Source organism: Schistocerca piceifrons, chromosome 11, assembly GCF_021461385.2.
Source record: "Schistocerca piceifrons isolate TAMUIC-IGC-003096 chromosome 11, iqSchPice1.1, whole genome shotgun sequence".
NCBI lineage: Eukaryota > Metazoa > Arthropoda > Insecta > Orthoptera > Acrididae > Schistocerca > Schistocerca piceifrons.
Genome location: NC_060148.1, coordinates 119,794,117 through 119,814,010, shown reverse-complemented (window position 1 = coordinate 119,814,010; position 19,894 = coordinate 119,794,117). Strand labels below are relative to the sequence as shown.

The window sequence follows — 19,894 nt, the reverse complement described above, 5'->3', positions numbered from 1 at the left end:
ATATGACCGCGTATGGCATTCCGGTCTCCTCTTCAAGCTCCAAACCTTCGCCCTTCCCATTAACTACGTTCGTCTGATCGGTTCCTTTCTCTCCCGCCGTCCTTCCCATGTCACCATCCATAATACCGATTCCTACACCTTTTTCCCCTCCGCCGGTGTGCCCCAAGGCTCCGTCCTCTCCCCCCTTCTGTACCTTTTGTACACGGCGGATATGCCGCCGCCGTCACCCCCCGTCCACCTTCTCCAGTTTGCCGATGACACCGCCTTCCTTGCCCTTGCCCCCACCCTGCAACGCTCTCAACGCCTTTTCCAATCCCATCTTGACCGGTTCACCGCTTGGTGCAACCAGTGGTTGCTCAAGGTCAATCCTTCCAAAACCCAGGCGATCATTGTAGGCAAAACCACTCCCTCCTTCCGCCTCCTTGATTTCTATCTCACCGTTTATGGCCGTCCCATCGCTCTCACCCCCACCCTTAAGTACCTTGGCGTCACCCTCGACCGTCGCCTCTACTGGACTCCCCATCTCCAGTCAATCCAAGCCAAGGCACGTTCCCGACTCCGTCTCCTCAAACTCCTTTCCGGCCGGACGTGGGGTCTGGACCCCTCCACCATCCTCCACACCTATAAGTCCCTTATCCGCCCTATCCTCTGTTACGCCCCATCCAGCCTGGATCTCCGCCCCCCCTTCCTTTTATAAATCCCTCCAAATCCTTGAACGCCATGCTCTCCGCCTTGCCTATCGCATCCGTCTCCCTTCCCCCACGCGGATCGTGTATGACCTTATCCCCTTCCCCCACCTCCTCCTCTTCCTCGAAAGGATACGAATCCTATACACCTCCCGTAAACTCGATCCACCTCACCCGCTCGTCTCCCCGGTCCTCTCCCACCCCCGCCCGCTGCCGCGCCTGTACTCCCATGTCCCACCCGGTCTCCATCTCTCTACCCTCCTTACCCTCTCCCAAGGTGGCTTCCGCCAGCTCCCCCTCCCTGATGATGTCCTCCTCCCCTGCATCTACCCCTCCTATCAACTTTGATCCTCCCCCCCCTCCTGTGTCCTTTCCTTCAGGCACCCTCCCTCCCCCCCTTTTCCCTTCCCTTCTCTTTCCTTTCCCCCCTCCCTCCTACCCTCTCCTCCGGGCTTCACTCCCCCTACCTCCCTCCCCCTCTCTCCTTTGCCCATGGCATCTCTGCTCTCCCCTCTCCCATTTCCCCTTCCTCCTCCTCCACCTCCTCTCTTGGCAGGTCCCCGGACTCGTACACGCTGAGTGGACATTCGCGCGCCGGAGTTCGTCGCCATCAGTGTCTCGTGAGTGCCGTCGTGTTTCGTGTTCAGTGTTCCCGTCATACTCCATCGTTCACCTGTGCCATCGCCATCTTCAGTGTTAGTGCGTCGTGACAACAGTTTGTAGTGAATTTTCGTCAAGTGTGAACGGCTCCGTGTTTGTCTTTATGTGTCTACTGTTTTATTACCCACCGTTATGTCACATTTGTGTATTCTTTCTGTTCTATCTTTATCTCCTCTACGGCTGAAGAGCGGCGTACCATGCTGCTGACAGCCTGCCTGTTTGTACGGGTTTGAAAATAACAATAAAGAAAAAAAAAAAAAAAAAAAAGTAGTAGTAGGCATCTCCGGCGGTACACCGCAAGGTTACCGCCCTTCGATAGTGCCATTTTCGCGCTAATCGAAGTGCTAGGGGTTCCAGGTGCCAGCCAGCCAGCCAGCCAGCAGCAGCAGCAGCAGCAGCAGCAGCAGTTCCCGGTCCCGGCCTGCAGCACTGGTCCCGCAGCCAGCCAGACAGCCAGCCAGCCAGCCAGCCAGCCCTCCGGTGGCAGCAGCAGTCCAGCCAGCAGCAGCAGCAGCAGCAGCAGCAGCCGCCGCCGCCGCCCCGGCACCGTCCGCGGCAGCAGCGTCCCTGCCTCTCGCCGTCGCCGTCGCCGTCGCCGTCGCCGTCGCCGTCGCCGTCGCCGTCGCCGTCCGTCGTCTCCCAGTGTGTGTCCTGTCCTTTTAGTGCTGTGTTTTTTCTTTCTTCTTCTTGTCATCATGTCCGCCCCAACCACCACCGTCACTACTACCACCACCGCCATCGTGTATACGTCCCCTTCCGCCGCCTCCACCACTATCACTTGGTGTGCCCAGTCCCACCCCCCTCCTTCCATCCCTCCCCTCCTCTCTATCCCTTCGCCCTCGCTCTTTGTCGCCCCCTCTCCCGCATCTTCCTCTCGTTCTGATCCTTTCCCCCCACTCCCCCAGCCTGTCACTGCAGCTCCGGCTAGGGTGGTGGCCCGCCGGGCCACTGCCCACGCCCAGCTCTCCCCGTCGCCATCGCCATCACCGCCGCCACCGCCACCACCGTCATCATCGTCACCATCACCATCACTGCCACATTCGCCTGCACCGTCACAGTCACTATCTCCGGCGCCGACTGCTGCGTCCGTGCCGGGACCTGTCCCTTCCCACCACCTCCCCATCGTTCCCGTCCCTCCTGTCACCACCCGACCATCTGCCGCTGTCAAACGCCCTAGTGGCGCCTCCACTTCCTCTGCTCCTAAAAAGGCTCCACCCCGCCGCCCATCCCCACCCCAAAATGCCATGGACGTCTCCCCACCAGGCCCCGCTCCCTCCTCCTCCTCCTCCTCCTCCTCCTCCTCCCCCCCACCCGGTCTCTACAAATATCTCCTGTCCCGTCCCGATCCTTCCTTCCTCGAGGGCCGGAATCTCTCCCTCCTCCTCCGCCAACATTTCCCTGGCGCCCCCATCTCTCTCCTTACTCCCAGACGGGATTCTGTTCTTATCTCCTCCCCCAACCCAACCCTCCATACTGACATCCTCTCCCGCCTCCCCATCACCCGTTTTGGTCCTCACGCCTCCCTCACCCCTGCTCCCTCCCCATCTCCTACCCGCCAACCCCAGCACCCGCGTCGCCCGCCGACCCTCACCGCCGTGATCACTCGGCTTAGCCCGTCGATCACGGAGGAGGAGGTGCTGGCGGAGCTGAAGGCCCATCCCACCCTGGAGGTGCGGGCAGTCCGCCGCATTTTCAACGCGACTGGCCCCACCCGCCTTATGCGAGTTTTCTCCGAGGACGCCCCCTCCATTGACCGTCTCCTGAAGGAGGGTACCCTCCTCTTCAATCAGCGGTACAAGGTCGACCCCTCCCGTTCCCCCCCTCAATCCCTGCACTGCCAGAGATGTCTGCGCTACAATGCACATCCAACAGCAGAGTGCCGCGAGGCCCCCACCTGCCCGCATTGTCAGCAAGCGCACTTCCTCCGGCAGTGCCCCAACCTCCAATCCCCTCCCTCCTGTAATACCTGCAGCCTCCCCCACCCCACCTACTCCCAAAAGTGTAAAGCCCGACCCCCTCCCACCACTCCTGAACTCACCGTACCTGTCCGTCCCCTGGACGCCCCCACCCCTCCTGGCAATTCCCTTCGTCCCCCCCCACTGTTGAGGACATCATCAGGTTCCTCACCATTGTCCTCCAAAACGTCCATCCCTTTCAGCGCCCCCACACCTTACAACAGATCTCCCTCGCCGCCCGTTCCATATTCCACCTTAAAATGTACGCCACCTTTTCCAATAACCAGGCCCATTTCACCTTCTCCCGCCTTGACACCCTCGTATAAGTCCTTATCATGGCGCGACAGCATCGTATCCTTTTCAACAATATCCGCTCCCTTCCCGCCAACAAGAACCTCTTCCTGCACACCCTTGCTACCCACCGTGTGGATGCCTTCCTCCTCAATGAAACCTTCCTCCAACCCCACCACTCCATCCACACCTCCCCCTATCTCCTCCACCGCTCCGATAATCCCCTCCCAGTTGCGCGTGGCGGAGTTGCCATTGGCCACCACCGCCAGATCCCCGTTCGGCTCCAGCCTCTCCTTCCCGACCCCACCGAACACCTGATCCTTAGTCTCTTCTTCCCCGGCCTTACCATTACCTGTGCCACCATCTATGTCCGCCCCAACGCCCCTCTTCCTTTCGACTTCCTCTCCCACATCGACCGTACCTTCTCCTCCTATGTGATCGCCGCCGACCTCAACATCCATAGTCGCTCCGCTGCCCAGTTACCGCGGTGGCATCGGTTCCTCTCCTCCCTTCAAGGCGACCTCATCCCCATCCCCCAGCACACTCGTCCCGAATCCAACTCCACTCCTGATGTTATCCTCTCCTCCCCCAACCTCCTTGGTCGCATTACGGTGGATGTCCTGGAGCCTCTTGGTAGCGACCATCTCCCTGTCCTCCTCACCGTTTCAGACGGCCGTCGCCCCCGCCCCGACCCTCGTCATGACCCTCCCCCTAAGTACATCCATGACTATTCCCGTGCCAACTGGAATGCCTACCGGGATACCCTCTCCACTCAGGTCGATAGCCACCCTCTCGCCTACCGCCGTCCCGATGATGTCACCCATGCCGCCTCCTTTTCTCCAGCAGACCTTGTCTGAGGCCGTGGAGGCCCACGTCCCTACTGTTGCCATCCACCCCCACCGTCCTACCTTACCACCACAGGCCGTCCTCCTCCTCCGTGAATCCCGTCGTCTCTACCGTGCCTTCCTCCGCACGCGTGACCCGGACACCCTACGACGCCACCGGCAACTCCAGCGACACATTCGAAATTTGCTCGCGGCCAAGAAACGCCGGGACTGGCGACAGACATGCACCCGTTTAAATGCTACCCTCCCTATAAACTCGTCCAAGTTCTGGACCGCCTTCCGTCGCTTTACCGGAACTAAACCCTCCCCCTACTATCCTCTTCTCCACGATGATCACCCCTTCCCTGACACCGTTAGTAAGGCCAATCACTTTGCCTCCTACCTGTCCGATGTGTTTTCCATCCCTGATGATCCCCAGTTCGATTACTCCCTCTTCCCAGATATCCGCGATCGAACTGACACCTCTGTCCCTCCCCTCGCTCCTGGTTTCCAGTACTTGAACAACATTCCACACACGGACCTTAATGCCCCCATCACCACACAGGATCTCATCACTACACTCCGCACCAAACGCAACACCGCTCCTGGTCACGATCGTGTCACCTACCGTCACCTTCGTGAAGCTCCTGTCTCTTTTCTCTCCACCCTGGCCAGGCTCTACAATGTAGTCCTGTCCACCGGTTACTACCCCGACCTGTGGAAAACCTCCCGTATCGTCATGTTCCTCAAACCTGGGAAACCGCCGTCCGCCGTCTCCTCCTACCGTCCCATCAGCCTTACCTCGGTCTTCAGCAAGGTCCTGGAATCTATCCTCACCCGCCGCATCCACCAGCATCTCCGCCAGCACCGCCTCCTCCCCGTTACCCAGTGTGGCTTTCGGCCGTCCTTCTCTTCCGACGATCTTCTCCTTCACCTCACTCATCTCCTTTCCGAACAGCTCAATTCCCGTCGCTCCGCAATCTTCCTCTCTCTTGACCTCGAACGCGCATATGACCGCGTATGGCATTCCGGTCTCCTCTTCAAGCTCCAAACCTTCGCCCTTCCCATTAACTACGTTCGTCTGATCGGTTCCTTTCTCTCCCGCCGTCCTTCCCATGTCACCATCCATAACACCGATTCCTACACCTTTTTCCCCTCCGCCGGTGTGCCCCAAGGCTCCGTCCTCTCCCCCCTTCTGTACTTGTTGTACACGGCGGACATGCCGCCGCCGTCACCCCCCGTCCACCTTCTCCAGTTTGCCGATGACACCGCCTTCCTTGCCCTTGCCCCCACCCTGCGACGCTCCCAACACCTTCTCCAATCCCATCTTGACCGGTTCACCGCTTGGTGCAACCAGTGGTTGCTCAAGGTCAATCCTTCCAAAACCCAGGCGATCATTGTAGGCAAAACCACTCCCTCCTTCCGCCTCCTTGATTTCTATCTCACCGTTTATGGCCGTCCCATCGCTCTCACCCCCACCCTTAAGTACCTTGGAGTCACCCTCGACCGTCGCCTCTCCTGGACTCCCCATCTCCAGACAATCCAAGCCAAGGCACGTTCCCGACTCCGTCTCCTCAAGCTCCTTTCCGGCCGAACGTGGGGTCTGGACCCCTCCACCATCCTCCACACCTATAAGTCCCTCATCCGCCCTATCCTCTGTTACGCCCATCCAGCCTGGATCTCCGCCCCCCCTTCCTTTTATAAATCCCTCCAAATCCTTGAACGCCATGCTCTCCGCCTTGCCTATCGCATCCGTCTCCCTTCCCCCACGCGGATCCTGTATGACCTTATCCCCTTCCCCCACCTCCTCCTCTTCCTCGAAAGGATACGAATCCTATACACCTCCCGTAAACTCGATCCTCCTCACCCGCTCGTCTCCCCGATCCTTTCCCACCCCCGCCCGCTGCCGCGCCTGGACTCCCATGTCCCACCCGGTCTCCATCTCTCCACCCTCCTTAGCCTCTCCCAAGGTGGTTTTCCGCCAGCTCCCTCTCCCTGATGATGTCCTCGTCCCCTCCATCTACCCCTCCTATCTACTTTGACCCTGCCCCCCCCTCCCTCCTGGTGTCCTTTCGCTTCGGCACCCTCCCTCCTTTCTCTTCCCTTCCCTTCTCTTTCCTTTTCCCCCATCCCCTCCCCCCACCCCTCTTCTTCCGGGCTTCCCCTCCCCCTTCCTCTATCCCCCCTCTTTCCCCTGCCCGTGGCGTCCCTGCTCTCCCCTCTCGCTTTCCCTTTCCCCCTCCTCCTCCTCCTCCTCCTCTCTTGGCAGGTCCCCGGACTCGCACGCGCCTCGTGAACTTTCGCGCGCCGGAGATCATCGCCCTCGTTTAAGTGTCTGTGCCGTCGTGTCTGTGCCTCAGTGTTTTTCGCCGTCCACGCTCCTTCGTTCACTTGTGTCATCTACCTCGTCAGTGTTTGTGCCCAGTGCCGACGGTTTTTCTTGTTTGTTTCGTCAAGTGTGAACGGCTTCATGTTTTTTAACTATTGTATCTCCTGTTTTTTAAACCGCCATTCTGTTACTTGTCTGTCTCCCTTTCTTTTTTATTGTACTGCTTATGGCTGAAGAGCAGAGTACACTGTTCCGCTGCCAGCCCACCTTGTATGGGGTGTCCAAATTACAATAAAGAAAAAAAAAAAAAAGTAGTAGTAGGCAATTCGAGGGTTGGATTCCCTCTCTTCTTCATCGAAGAGTTTCAGTGCCTGGGCTACTCTCAGGGTGCACCTTCGACGTGGAAGATCCCCGCCGGTTCCCTGCTGTGTCGTCAGCTTGCCATCCGTAGTGCCTGCCGGTGCTCGCCGCCGCCGCAGCTGCCGCCTTCCGGTCCTCGCCGCCGCCGCCGCCGCCGCCGCCGCCGCCGCCGCCGTCGCCGCCTGCCAGGGCTCGCCGCCGCCGCCAGCCGGTGCTCGCCGCCGCCGCCATCGCCGCCAGCCGGTGCTCGCCGCCGCCGCCGTCGCCGTCGCCGCCAGCCGCCGCCGCCGCCGCCGCCGCCGCCGTCGCCGTCGCCATCCGCCCTGGTCGTCCGACCCTGTTCTTCGTCCGTCTGCGTCTTCGCCTGTTCCCAGTTTGTGTCTTTTCCTTTTAGTGCTGTGCGTTTTTTCTTCCTATCGTCATGTCCGCGCCCCCCACCACCACCGCCACCGCTACCACCACCGCCATCGTATATACCTCACCTTCCGCCGCTTCCACTACTATAACTTGGTGTGCCCAATCCCACCCCCCTCCTTCCATCCCACCTCTCCTCACTCTCCCTTCGCCCTCGCTGTTTGTCGCCCCCTCTCCCCCTTCTTCATCGCGCTCTGATCCTTTCCCCCCACTCCCCCAGCCTGTCACTGCAGCTCCGGCTAGGGTGGTGGCCCGTCGGGCCACTGTCCACGCCCAGATCTCCCCGTCGCCTTCGCCATCACCGCCACCGCCGTCATCATCGTCGCAGTCACCGTCGCCTTCACCGTCACCGTCTCCGGCGCCGACTGCTGCGTCCACGCCGGGACCTGTCCCTTCCCGCCACCTCCCAATCGCTCCCATCCCTCATGTCACCACCTGCCCTTCTGCCGCCGTCAAACGCCCTAGTGGCACCCCCACCTCCTCCGCTCCCAAAAAGGCCCCGCCCTGACCTCCTTCCCCCCCCCCAGGGTGCCATGGATGTCTCCCTGCCTGGCCCTGCTCCCACCTCCTCCTCCTCCTCCTCCTCCTCCCCCCCGGTCTATACAAGTATCTCCTGTCCCATCCTGATCCTTCCTTTCTCGAGGCCCGGAACCTCTCCCTCCTCCTCCGCCAACATTTCCCTGGTGCCCCCATCTCTCTCCTTACTCCCAGATGGGATTCTGTTCTCATCTCCTCCCCCAGCCCAACCCTCCATACTGACATCCTCTCCCATCTCCCCATCTCCTGTTTTGGTCCCAACGCCTCCCTTACCCCTGCTCCTTCTCCATCTCCTACCCGCCAACACCAACCCCCGCGTCGCCCGCCAACTCTCACCGCCGTGATCACTCGGCTTAGTCCAGTGATCACGGAGGAGGAGGTGTTGGCGGAGCTCAAGGCGCATCCCCATTTGGAGGTGCGTGCGGTTCGCCGCATACATAACGCTGCCGGCCCCACCCGCCTTATGCGGTTTTTTTCTGAGCACGCCCCCTCCATTGACCGTCTCCTGAAGGAGGGTGCCCTCCTCTTCCACCAGCGGTACAAGGTCGACCCCTCCCGTTCCCCTCCTCAATCCCTGCCCTGCCAGAGGTGTCTGCGCTATAATGCGCACCCCACAGCTGAGTGCCGCGAGGCCCCCACCTGCCCGCATTGTCGGCAAGCGCACTTCCTCCGGCAGTGCCCTAACCTCCAATCCCCTCCCTCCTGTAATACCTGCAATCTCCCTCATCCCACCTACTCCCAAAAGTGTAAAGCCCGACCCCCTCCAACCACTCCTGAACTCACCGTACCTGTCCGTCCTCTGGACGCCCCCACCCCTCCTGGCATTTCCCTTCGTTCCCCACCTACCGCTGAGGACATCATCAGGTTCCTCACCATTGTCCTCCAGAATGTTCATCCCTTTCAGCGCCCCCACACCCTCCAACAAATCTCCCTCGCCGCCCGTTCCATTTTTCACCTTAAAATGTACGCCACCTATTCCAACAACCAGGCCCATTTCACCTTCTCCCATCTTGACACCCTCGTCTAAATCCCTGTCATGGCGCGACAGCACCGTATCCTTTTCAACAACATCCGCTCCCTTCCCGCCAACAAGAACCTCTTCCTGCACACCCTTGCTACCCACCGTGTGGATGCCTTCCTCCTCAATGAAACCTTCCTGCAACCCCACCACTCCATCCACACATCCCCCTATCTCCTCCACCGCTCCGATAATCCCCTCCCAGTTGCGCGTGGCGGTGTGGCCATTGGTCACCACCGCCAGATCCCCGTTCGGCTCCAACCTCTCCTTCCCGACCCCACCGAACACCTGATCCTTAGTCTCTTCTTCCCCGGCCTTACCATTACCTGTGCCACCATCTATGTCCGCCCCAGCGCCCCTCTTCCTTTCGACTTCCTATCCCACATCGACCGTACCTTCTCCTCCTACGTGATCGCCGCCGACCTCAACATCCATAGTCGCTCCGCTGCCCAGTTACGGCGGTGGCATCGGTTCCTCTCCTCCCTTCAAGGCGACCTCATCCCCATCCCCCAGCACACCCGTCCCGAATCCAACTCCACTCCCGATGTTCTTCTCTCTTCCCCCAACCTCCTTGGTCGCATTACGGTGGATGTCCTGGAGCCTATTGGTAGCGACCATCTCCCTGTCCTCCTCACCGTTTCAGACGGTCGTCGCCCCCACCCTGACCCTCGTACTGACCCTCCCCCTAAGTACATCCATAACTATTCCCGTGCCAACTGGAATGCCTACCGGGATGCCCTCTCCACCCAGGTCGATAGCCACTCTCTCACCTATCGCCTTCCCGATGATGTCACCCGTGCCGCCTCCTTTCTCCAGCAGACCTTGTCTGAGGCCGTGGAGGCTCACGTCCCTACTGTTGCCATCCACCCCCACCGTCCTACCTTACCCCCACAGGCCGTCCTCCTCCTTCGTGAATCCCGTCGTCTCTACCGTGCCTTCCTCCGCACGCGTGACCCGGACACACTACGACGCCACCGGCAACTCCAGCGACACATTCGTAATTTGCTCGCGGCTAAGAAACGCCGGGACTGGCGACAGACATGCACCCATTTAAATGCTACCCCCCCTATAAACTCGTCCAAGTTCTGGTCCGCCTTCCGTCGCCTTACCGTCACTAAGCCCTCCCCCTACTATCCTCTTCTCCATGATGATCACCCCTTCCCTGACGCCCTTAGTAAGGCTAACCACTTTGCCTCCTACCTGTCCGATGTGTTTTCCATCCCCGATGATCCCCAGTTCGACTACTCCCTCTTCCCGGATATCCGCGATCGAACTGACACCTCTGTCCCTCCCCTCGCTCCTGGTTTCCAGTACTCGGACAACATTGCACACACGGACCTCAATACTCCTATCACTACACAGGATCTCATTGCTGCACTCCGCACAAAACGCAACACCGCTCCTGGTCACGATTGTGTCACCTACCGTCACCTTCGTGAAGCTCCTGTCTCTTTTCTCTCCACCCTGGCCAGGCTCTACAATATAGTCCTGTCCACCGGTTACTACCCCGACCTGTGGAAAACCTCTCGTATCCTCATGTTCCTTAAACCAGGCAAACCGCCGTCCGCCGTCTCCTCCTACCGTCCCATCAGCCTTACCTCAGTCTTCAGCAAGGTCCTGGAATCTATCCTCATCCACCAGCATCTCCGCCAGCACCGTCTCCTTCCCCTTACCCAGTGTGGCTTTCGGCCGTCCTTCTCTTCCGACGATCTTCTCCTTCACCTCACTCATCTCCTTTCCGACCAGCTCAATTCCCGTCGCTCCGCAATCTTCCTCTCTCTCGACCTCGAACGCGCTTATGACCGCGTATGGCATTCCGGTCTCCTCTTCAAGCTCCAAAGCTTCGCCCTTCCCATTAACTACGTCCGTCTGATCGGTTCCTTTCTCTCCCGCCGTCCTTCCTATGTCACCATCCATAACACTGATTCCTACACCTTTTTCCCCTCCGCCGGTGTGCCCCAAGGCTCCGTCCTCTCCCCCCTTCTGTACCTGTTATACACGGCGGACATGCCACCGCCGTCACCCCCCATCCACCTTCTCCAGTTTGCCGATGACACCGCCTTCCTTGCCCTTGCCCCCACCCTGCAACGCTCTCAACGCCTTCTCCAATCCCATCTTGACCGGTTCACCGCTTGGTGCAACCAGTGGTTGCTCAAGGTCAATCCTTCCAAAACCCAGGCGATCATTGTAGGCAAAACCACCCCTTCCTTCCGCCTCCTTGATTCCTATCTCACCGTCTATGGCCGTCCCATCGCCCTCACTCCCACCCTTAAGTACCTTGGCGTCACCCTCGACCGTCGCCTCTCCTGGACTCCCCATCTCCAGACAATCCAAGCCAAGGCACATTCCCGCCTCCGTCTCCTCAAGCTCCTTTCCGGCCGCACGTGGGGTCTGGACCCCTCCACCAGCCTCCATACCTATAAATCCCTCATCCGCCCTATCCTTTGTTATGCCCATCCAGCTTGGATCTCCGCTCCCCCTACCTTTTATAAATCCCTCCAAATCCTGGAATGCCATGCTCTCCGCCTCGCCTACCGCATCCGTCTCCCCTCCCCCACACGGATCCTGTATGATCTCATCCCCTTCCCGCACCTCCTCCTTTTCCTTGAAAGGATACGTATCCTGTACACCTCCCGTAAACTTGATCCTCCTCACCCACTCGTCTCGCCACTCCTCTCCCACCCCCACCCGCTGCCGCGCCTGTATTCCCACGTCCGCCCGGGCTCCATCTCTCCACCCTCCTTACCCTCTCCCAAGGTGGCTTCCGCCAGCTCCCTCTCCCTGATGATGCCCTCCTCCCCTCCATCTACCCCTCCTACCAACTTTGATCCTCCCAACCTCCTCCTGTACTTACTCCCCTGGGCACCCTCCCTCCCTTCTCCCCCTTTTCCCTCCCTCCTCCTTTTCTCGTCCCTCGTCCCCCGGGCCTCCCCTCCCCTGTCCCTATCCTCCTGTCCCCGTCTCCTAAGCCGTGGCATCCTCTTTTCCTCCCCTCTCCCCCTCCTCTCCCTGTTGCCCTCTTGGTAGGTCCCCGGACTCGCAGACGCTCAGTGGACATTCGCGCGCCGGAGATCACCGCCATCAGTGTATCGTGTGTGCCGTCATGTTTAGTGTTCAGTTTCGCCGTCACGCTCCATTGTTCACCAGTGCCATCGTCTTCTTCAGTGTTTGTGCGTCGGGTCTCCAGTTCATAGTGTGGATTGTCATCAAGTGTGAGCGGCTTCTTGTGCTTTTATATTCTTGTGTCTCCTATTTTTTCCGCCGTTTTTCTATGTAATGTCTCTTCTTTGTTTATCTCCATGTACTCTCTTCGGCTGAAGAGCGGCGTATTGTGCTGCTGCCAGCCTACCTGGTTGTTCAGGTATCAAAATTACAATAAAGTAAAAAAAAAAAAAAAAGAGTAGTAGTAGGGGCAGTTGCCCCCCTCTGACGTCAACACTCCCATCACAGCACAAGACATTAAACTTCTCCTCCAGTCCAAACGCAACACGGCCCCTGGTCACGACTGTGTCACCTACCGTCACCTTCGAGAAAGCCCCTATTCCTTCCTAACTGTCCTCGCCCATCTCTATAATGTCATCCTCTCTACTGGCTTCTACCCTGACCTGTGGAAGACCTCCTGCGTCCTCCTATTCCTCAAACCCAACAAACCCCCTTCTGCCGCCTCTTCCTATCGTCCCATCTGCCTCACCTCCATCTTCAGTAAGGTCTTTGAATCCATCCTCTCCCACTGTATCCATCGGCACCTTGCTCAACACCACCTCCTCCCCCTTACCCAGTGTGGCTTCCGACCCTCCTTCTCTGCTGACGACCAACTCCTCAACCTTGTTCACCTTCTGTCCCTCCAGCTCAACTCCCGTCGCTCCGCCATTTTTGTTTCCCTTGACCTCCAAAATGCCTATGACCATGTATGGCATCCCGGTCTCCTCTTTAAACTCCAAACCTACGCCCTGCCTATCAATTTTGTCCGTCTGGTCGCTTCCTTCCTCTCGCACCATCCTTCCTATGTCACCCTCCACAACACCAACTCCCGTATCTTTTATCCCACGGCTGGCGTCCCCCAGGGTTCTGTCCTCTCCCCTCTCCTTTATCACTTGTATACAGCTGATATGCCCAAGCCACCCCCACCAGTCCACCTTCTCCAATATGCTGATGACACCGCCTTCCTGGCTCTCTATCCTACCCTTCAACGGTCTCAACGTACCCTCCAAACCCACCTTAACCAGTTCACCACTTGGTGTAACCAGTGGCTCCTCCGTCTCAACCCCTCCAAAACCCAGGCAATCATCATAGGCCGCACCACTCGCTCCTTTCGCCTCCAAGATTTCTACCTCACCCTTTATGGTCGTCCTCTCCAACTCACCCCCACCCTGAAATACCTTGGCCTCACCCTTGACCGACACTTCACCTGGACCCCTCATCTCCTGACCATCCAGCAGAAAGCCCATTCCCGCCTCCGCCTGCTGAAACTCCTGTCTGGCCGGACATGGGGATTGCATCCTTCTACCATCCTCCACACCTACAAATCCCTCATCCGTCCTATCCTCTGTTATGCCAGCGTCACCTGGATCTCCGCCTTCACCCGCTTTTACAAGGCTCTCCAAATCCTTGAACGCCATGCGCTCCGCCTTGCCTTCCGTATCCGCCTTCCTTCCCCCACACGGTTCCTGTATGAACTGATCCCCTTCCCCCACCTCCTCTTGTTCCTCCAACATCTCCACATCCTTTACATTGTTCGCAGGGTTGATCCCCCCCACCCTCTGGTTTCCTCCTTCCTCTCCACCCCCCGCCCGTTGCCGCACCTCTATCGCTGTATCCCTCCCTCTCTCCACCTCCACACCCTCCATCTCCTTCATCAGGGCAATTTCCAACGCCTCCCCCTCCCGGATGACGAACTTCGCCGTGACATATACCCTTCCTTCCAACTATAACCCGGCCTTGTTCCCCCCCCCCCTCCCCAGGGCCCCCTTCTCCTCTTTCCTCCTCCTCCCAGAGCGGATTTTCCTCCATCCCCCCCTCCCCTGAGACCCTGCACCCCATACTTGCCTCTCTCCTTCCCACATCCCTCCCTACCTGGCCCTCTTCCGAGCGCCCCCCATTCCCCTCCCCCATCTCTTCCCCTCCCTCCCTTCTTCAGGTCTCCCTCATCTCCTTGAACCTGGCAGATCCTCTGTATTGATCATCATCAGTGTGCCACGTCAGTGTTGTGTTTCGCGCTGTTTCTCGTGTGCATCAAGAGGTGTGATTTTAAGTGTGTACTGCCTTGAGGTTCGCCGTCAGTGTTACGTTGTGTGCTATGCCATCTGTCAACACGTTTATGCTCCAGTCATACTGTGCCTTGTGTTCTTTTAATCGTCGCAGTGTGTGGTTTTTTGTGTGTGCTACTTTTAAACAGTCTTTTATCTCCATTTTACAGTCACCCCGTTTTTTGTATATTGCCTTCCATGATGTTCTCCCTTTTTTATATCTATGTTCGCCTTCTTCTCTACTTTGCTGTTTTTAAATGTCTTCTATTGTTTTGTTCTATGTCTTTCGGCTGAAGAGCAGCGCATATGCTGCTGCCAGCCCGCCCCGATGAGGAATTGAAATACAATAAAGAGAAAAAAAAACAAAGTAGCAGTACTCCAAAACCCAGGCGATCATTGTAGGCAAAACCACCCCTTCCTTCCGCCTCCTTGATTTCTGTCTCACCGTCTATGGCCGTCCTATCGCCCTCACTCACACCCTTAAGTACCTTGGCGTCACCCTCGACCGTCGCCTCTCCTGGACTCCCCATCTCCAGACGATCCAAGCCAAGGCACGTTCCCGACTCCGTCTCCTCAAGCTCCTTTCCGGCCGCATGTGGGGTCTGGACCCCTCCACAATCCTCACAACCTATAAATCCCTCATCCGCTCTATCCTTTGTTACGCCCATCCAGCCTGGATCTCCGCCCCCCCCCCCCCTACCTTCTATAAATCCCTCCAAATCCTTGAACGCCATGCTCTCTGCCTTGCCTATCGCATCCGTCTCCCCTCCCCCACGCGGATCCTGTATGATCTCATCCCCTTCCCCCACCTCCTCCTTTTCCTTGAAAGGATACGGATACTGTACACCTCCCGTAAACTTGATCCTCCTCACCCGCTCATGTCCCCGATCCTCTCCCACCCCCGCCCGCTGCTGCGCCTGTATTCCCACGTCCCACCCGTTCTCCATCTCTCCACCCTCCTTACCCTCTCCCAAGGTGGCTTCCGCCAGCTCCCCCTCCCTGATGATGTCCTCCTCCCCTGCATCTACCCCTCCTATCAACTTTGATCCTCCCCCCCACCTCCTGTGTCCTTTCCTTCTGGCACCCTCCCTCCCCCCCTTTCCCTTCCCTTCTCTTTCCTTCCCCCCCTCCCTCCTACCCTCTCCTCCGGGCTTCCCTCCCCCTTCCTCCCTCCCCCTCTCTCCTTTGCCCATGGCATCTCTGCTCTCCCCTCTCCCATTTCCCCTTCCTCCTCCTCCACCTCCTCTCTTGGCAGGTCCCCGGACTTGTACACGCTGAGTGGACATTCGCGCGCCGGAGATCATCGCCATCAGTGTCTAGTGTGTGTGCTTCGTTTTGTGTTTCGTGCCGTTACAATTCAACTGTTCACATGTGCCGTCGCAGTTCTCCGTGTTTTGTGCGCCGTGTCAACAAGTGTTAGTGTTTTTTTTTTTTTTCGTCCAACGTGAACAGCTTCATGTTTATTGTATTTTTTGTATCTCCATTTTTTGCCCGCCGTTTTTTTGTATTGTCTGTATCACCTCTATGTCATGTTATTGTTCCACTTAAGGCTGAAGAGCAGCGTAATGTGCTGCTGCCAGCCCACCTGTATAGGTGATTAAAATTACAATAAAGGAAAAAAAAAACTAGTAGTACATCTAGAGGGTTGGATCCCCTCCTTCGAAAGCGTCAGATTGCAAAGCCTGGGAAACTCTCAGGGTGGAATATCCGTCTTCGAAGATTGTGTGTGTTTGTCTGTCTGTCTGCCCGCCGCTTGCTGCTGTCGCAGTTCGTTCGTCCGTCCGTCCGTCCGTCCGTCCGCCCGCCTGCCTGCTGGCTGTCCATCGCCGTCGTCGTAACCGCTGCCGCCGCCGCCGCCGCCTGCTGTTCGTCCGTCTGTTCGCCGCCGACGCCGCCTGCTGTTCGTCCGTCTGTTCGCCGCTGCCCATCGCCGACGCCGACGCCGACGCCGACGCCGCCTGCTGCACGTCCGTCTGTCCGTCGCCGTTCGTCTGCAATGAGTACTCCCACCTCCACCGTCATCTACACCTCCCCCTCCCCCTCTCCCACAGTCATTTCCTGGAGTGCCGCCTCTGGCCTCCCTCCTTCCACCTCTCCTTCCCTTCCCCCACTTACCCACCCCCTATCTCCTCCCCTGCTGTATACCCACACCTCTACACCCTTCCTCCAGCCTCCACACCCTCAACAGCTCCCACTACTACCCCCACTCTCACGTACGCCTCTGTTGCCGCCTCTGCTGCCGCCCCTCAGGTGGTTGGCTTCCCCTCTCTCACCGACCCCGTCGCTTCGTCTTCTGCATCTCCCGCACGCATCACGTCGCGCCGAGCCACCATCGCCACCACTGAACCAGCTGCTTCTCCCGGTGCCTCCACTACGCCACAGGGATCTGCCACCCGCCACCTCCCTCTCCTCCCCGTCCCTCTCCCCTCCTCCCAGCCTCCGGTCTCCAAAAAACCCCAAAAGCGCGTCCTTACCGACTCTGCTCCCGCCACTTCCCACAAAAAATCAACACCACCTCCCCCTCCCCCTGCCGTCACCATGGACACCACCCCTCCTCCTGCCACCCCTACCTTGGCCCCCACCCTCCACACCTTTGTCCTGTCAACTCCAGATCCTAAGTTCCTCGACGCTCGTACCCTCACCAAGGAAATATGAAAGTACTTACCTGGTGCTCCCATCTCCCAACTCATTCCCCGCAGGGACTCAGTCCTTATCAAGTCCCCGTCCCCATCCTTTCACACAGACCTCCTGCGAAAACTCCCACGAGTTATGTTTGGCCCCCACGCCTCTCTGACACCCTTCCTTTCCGCTTCCACTCCTCATCAGCCCCAGCCTCCCCGTCGCCCCCCCCACCTACACCGCTATGATCACCAAGCTCAGCCCGGTGATCACAGAGGATGAAGTGTTGGTAGAACTGAACTCCCACCTGGACTTGGAAATCCGCTCTGCCCGCCGTATCCACAATGCCTCTGGTCCCACCTACCTCATGCGGGTATTCTCAGAGTCCGCCCCATCCATAGACTATCTCCTCACCCAGGGTGCCCTGATATACCACCGTCGCCACCCTGTTGAATCCTCCAAATCCCCTCCCCAATCCTACCGTTGCCAGCGGTGCCTGATGTACAATGACCACCTGACTCCCAACTGCAAAAACCCCCCCACCTGTCCCCATTGCAAGGCCTCCCACTTTCTCAAGAACTGCCCCGACCTCGCTGCTCCTCCTTCCTGTAATACCTGCAATGGCCCCCATGCCACATACTCCCACAAGTGTAAAGCTAAACCCCCTCCAGCCACCCCTGAACTTACAGTCCCAGTTCGTCCCGTCGATCCTCCTGTCCATCCTAACAATTCCCTCCGTCCACCCCACACGGCCGAGGACATCATCCGGTTCCTTACCGTTGTACTCCAAAACATTCACCCTTTTCAGCACCCACACACCTTCCAACAAATATCCCTTGCTGCTCGCTCTGTTTTCCACTGAACACCTTCGCCACTTACTCCCACAACCAAGCCCACTTCACCTTCACCCGCCTCGACACCCTAGTTTAAGTCTCTTCCCTTCCCTCTCTTCCCCCCCTCCTTCCCGTCATGGCGCGGCACGAATCTCGCATCCTCTTCCAGAACATTCGCTCCTTCCGCTCCAACAAATACCTCCTCATGCACACCCTCTCCCACCACCAGGTCGACACCTTCCTCTTGAACGAAACCTTTCTCCAGCCCCACCATTCTATCCGGACCTCCCCCTATATCCTCCACTGCACTGATGCTCCTGGTCCTCGTGCGCAGGGTGGAGTTGCGATTGGCCACCTTAAGCATATCCCCGTCCGGCCACAACCTCTCCTCAATGACCCCACTGAACACCTTATCCTTAGCATCTTCTTCCCCTCCCTCACCATTACCTGTGCCACCATCTATGTCCGCTCCACTGCTCCTCTTCCTTATGACTTCATCTCACACATTGACCACACCTTCTCCACCTATGTGATTGCCGCCGACCTCAACATCCATAGCCGCACTCCTGCTGCCCTTCGGCGGTGGCATCAGTTCCTCTCCACAATCCAGGGTGACCTTGTTCCCATTCCCCAGCACACCCGACCCGAAAGTAACACCACCCCCGATGTTGTCATTGCCTCCGCCAACCTCCTTGGGCATATCACTGTCGCCGTCCTTGACCCCACAGGTAGCGATCACCTCCCTGTCCTTCTCACCATAACGTCTGCAAACCGCCCCCCTCCGGCTCCGCAACCTGCACCCCCTCCCAAGGTCGTCCATGACTATCGCCGTGCCAACTGGGATGCCTACCGGGACTCCATCTCCACCCAGGTCGAAAGCCACCCTCTTACCTATCGCCATCCTGACGACATCATCCACGCCTCGTCCTTCCTTCAGACGGTAATTGCTGACACCGTGGAGGCCCATGTTCCTACTAAAACCATCCACCCACACCGTCCCACTCACCCTCCGCGGGCTGTCCTCCTCCTCCGTGAATCCCGCCGCCTCTATCGCTCCTTCCTGCGCACTCGTGACAGGGATACACTCCAACGCCACCGGCAAATACAGCGACACGTACGGAACCTTATTACAGCAACGAAACGCCGGGACTGGCGCCAGACCTGCACACGACTCAATGCCACCCTCCCTATCAACTCCTCCAAGTACTGGTCCGCCTTCCATCGTCTTACTGGTTCCCTTTCCGCTCCCCACTACCCCCTTCTCCATAACGATCGCCCCCTTCCAGACAACCTCAGTAAGGTCAACGACTTCGCTTCCCACCTTTCTGAGGTCTTCTCCATCCCCGATGATCCCCACTTTGATTATTCTCTTTTCCCCACCGTCATGGAACGTGCTAATACCTCGATCGCTCCACTTGCTCCTAGTCTCCAGTACTTGGGGCAGTTGCCCCCCTCCGACGTCAACACTCCCATCACAGCACAAGACATTAAACTTCTCCTCCAGTCCAAACGCAACACGGCCTCTGGTCACGACTGTGTCACCTACCGTCACCTTCGAGAAAGCCCCTATTCCTTCCTAACTGTCCTCGCCCATCTCTATAATGTCATCCTCTCTACTGGCTTCTACCCTGACCTGTGGAAGACCTCCCGCGTCCTCCTATTCTTCAAACCCAACAAACCCCATTCTGCTGCCTCTTCCTATCGTCCCATCTGCCTCACCTCCGTCTTCAGTAAGGTCTTTGAATCCATCCTCTCCCACCGTATCCATCGCACCTTGCTCAACACCTCCTCCTCCCCCTTACCCAGTGTGGCTTCCGACCCTCCTTCTCTGCTGACGACCAGCTCCTCAACCTTGTTTACCTTCTGTCCCTCCAGCTCAACTCCCGTCGCTCCGCCATTTTTGTTTCCCTTGACCTCCAAAATGCCTATGACCATGTATGGCATCCCGGTCTCCTCTTTAAACTCCAAACCTACTCCCTGCCTCTCAATTTTGTCCGTCTGGTCGCTTCCTTCCTCTCGCACCGTCCTTCCTATGTCACCCTCCACAACACCAACTCCCGTATCTTTTACCCCACGGCTGGCGTCCCCCAGGGTTCTGTCCTCTCCCCTCTCCTTTACCTCT

At 58.2% G+C, this 19,894-nt stretch overlaps 1 protein-coding gene across 1 annotated transcript in view; it reads right to left on the bottom strand.

The window, feature by feature from the left end:
* Positions 1-1,690: 1,690 nt before the first annotated feature.
* LOC124719779 (nuclear polyadenylated RNA-binding protein NAB2-like) overlaps positions 1,691-19,894 on the bottom strand; it is a 120,353-nt gene continuing 102,149 nt past the window's right edge. The window contains exon 4 of the mRNA XM_047244977.1: positions 1,691-1,821. Coding sequence (XP_047100933.1) covers positions 1,691-1,821 — 131 coding nt within the window. The remainder of the gene's footprint in view (positions 1,822-19,894) is intronic.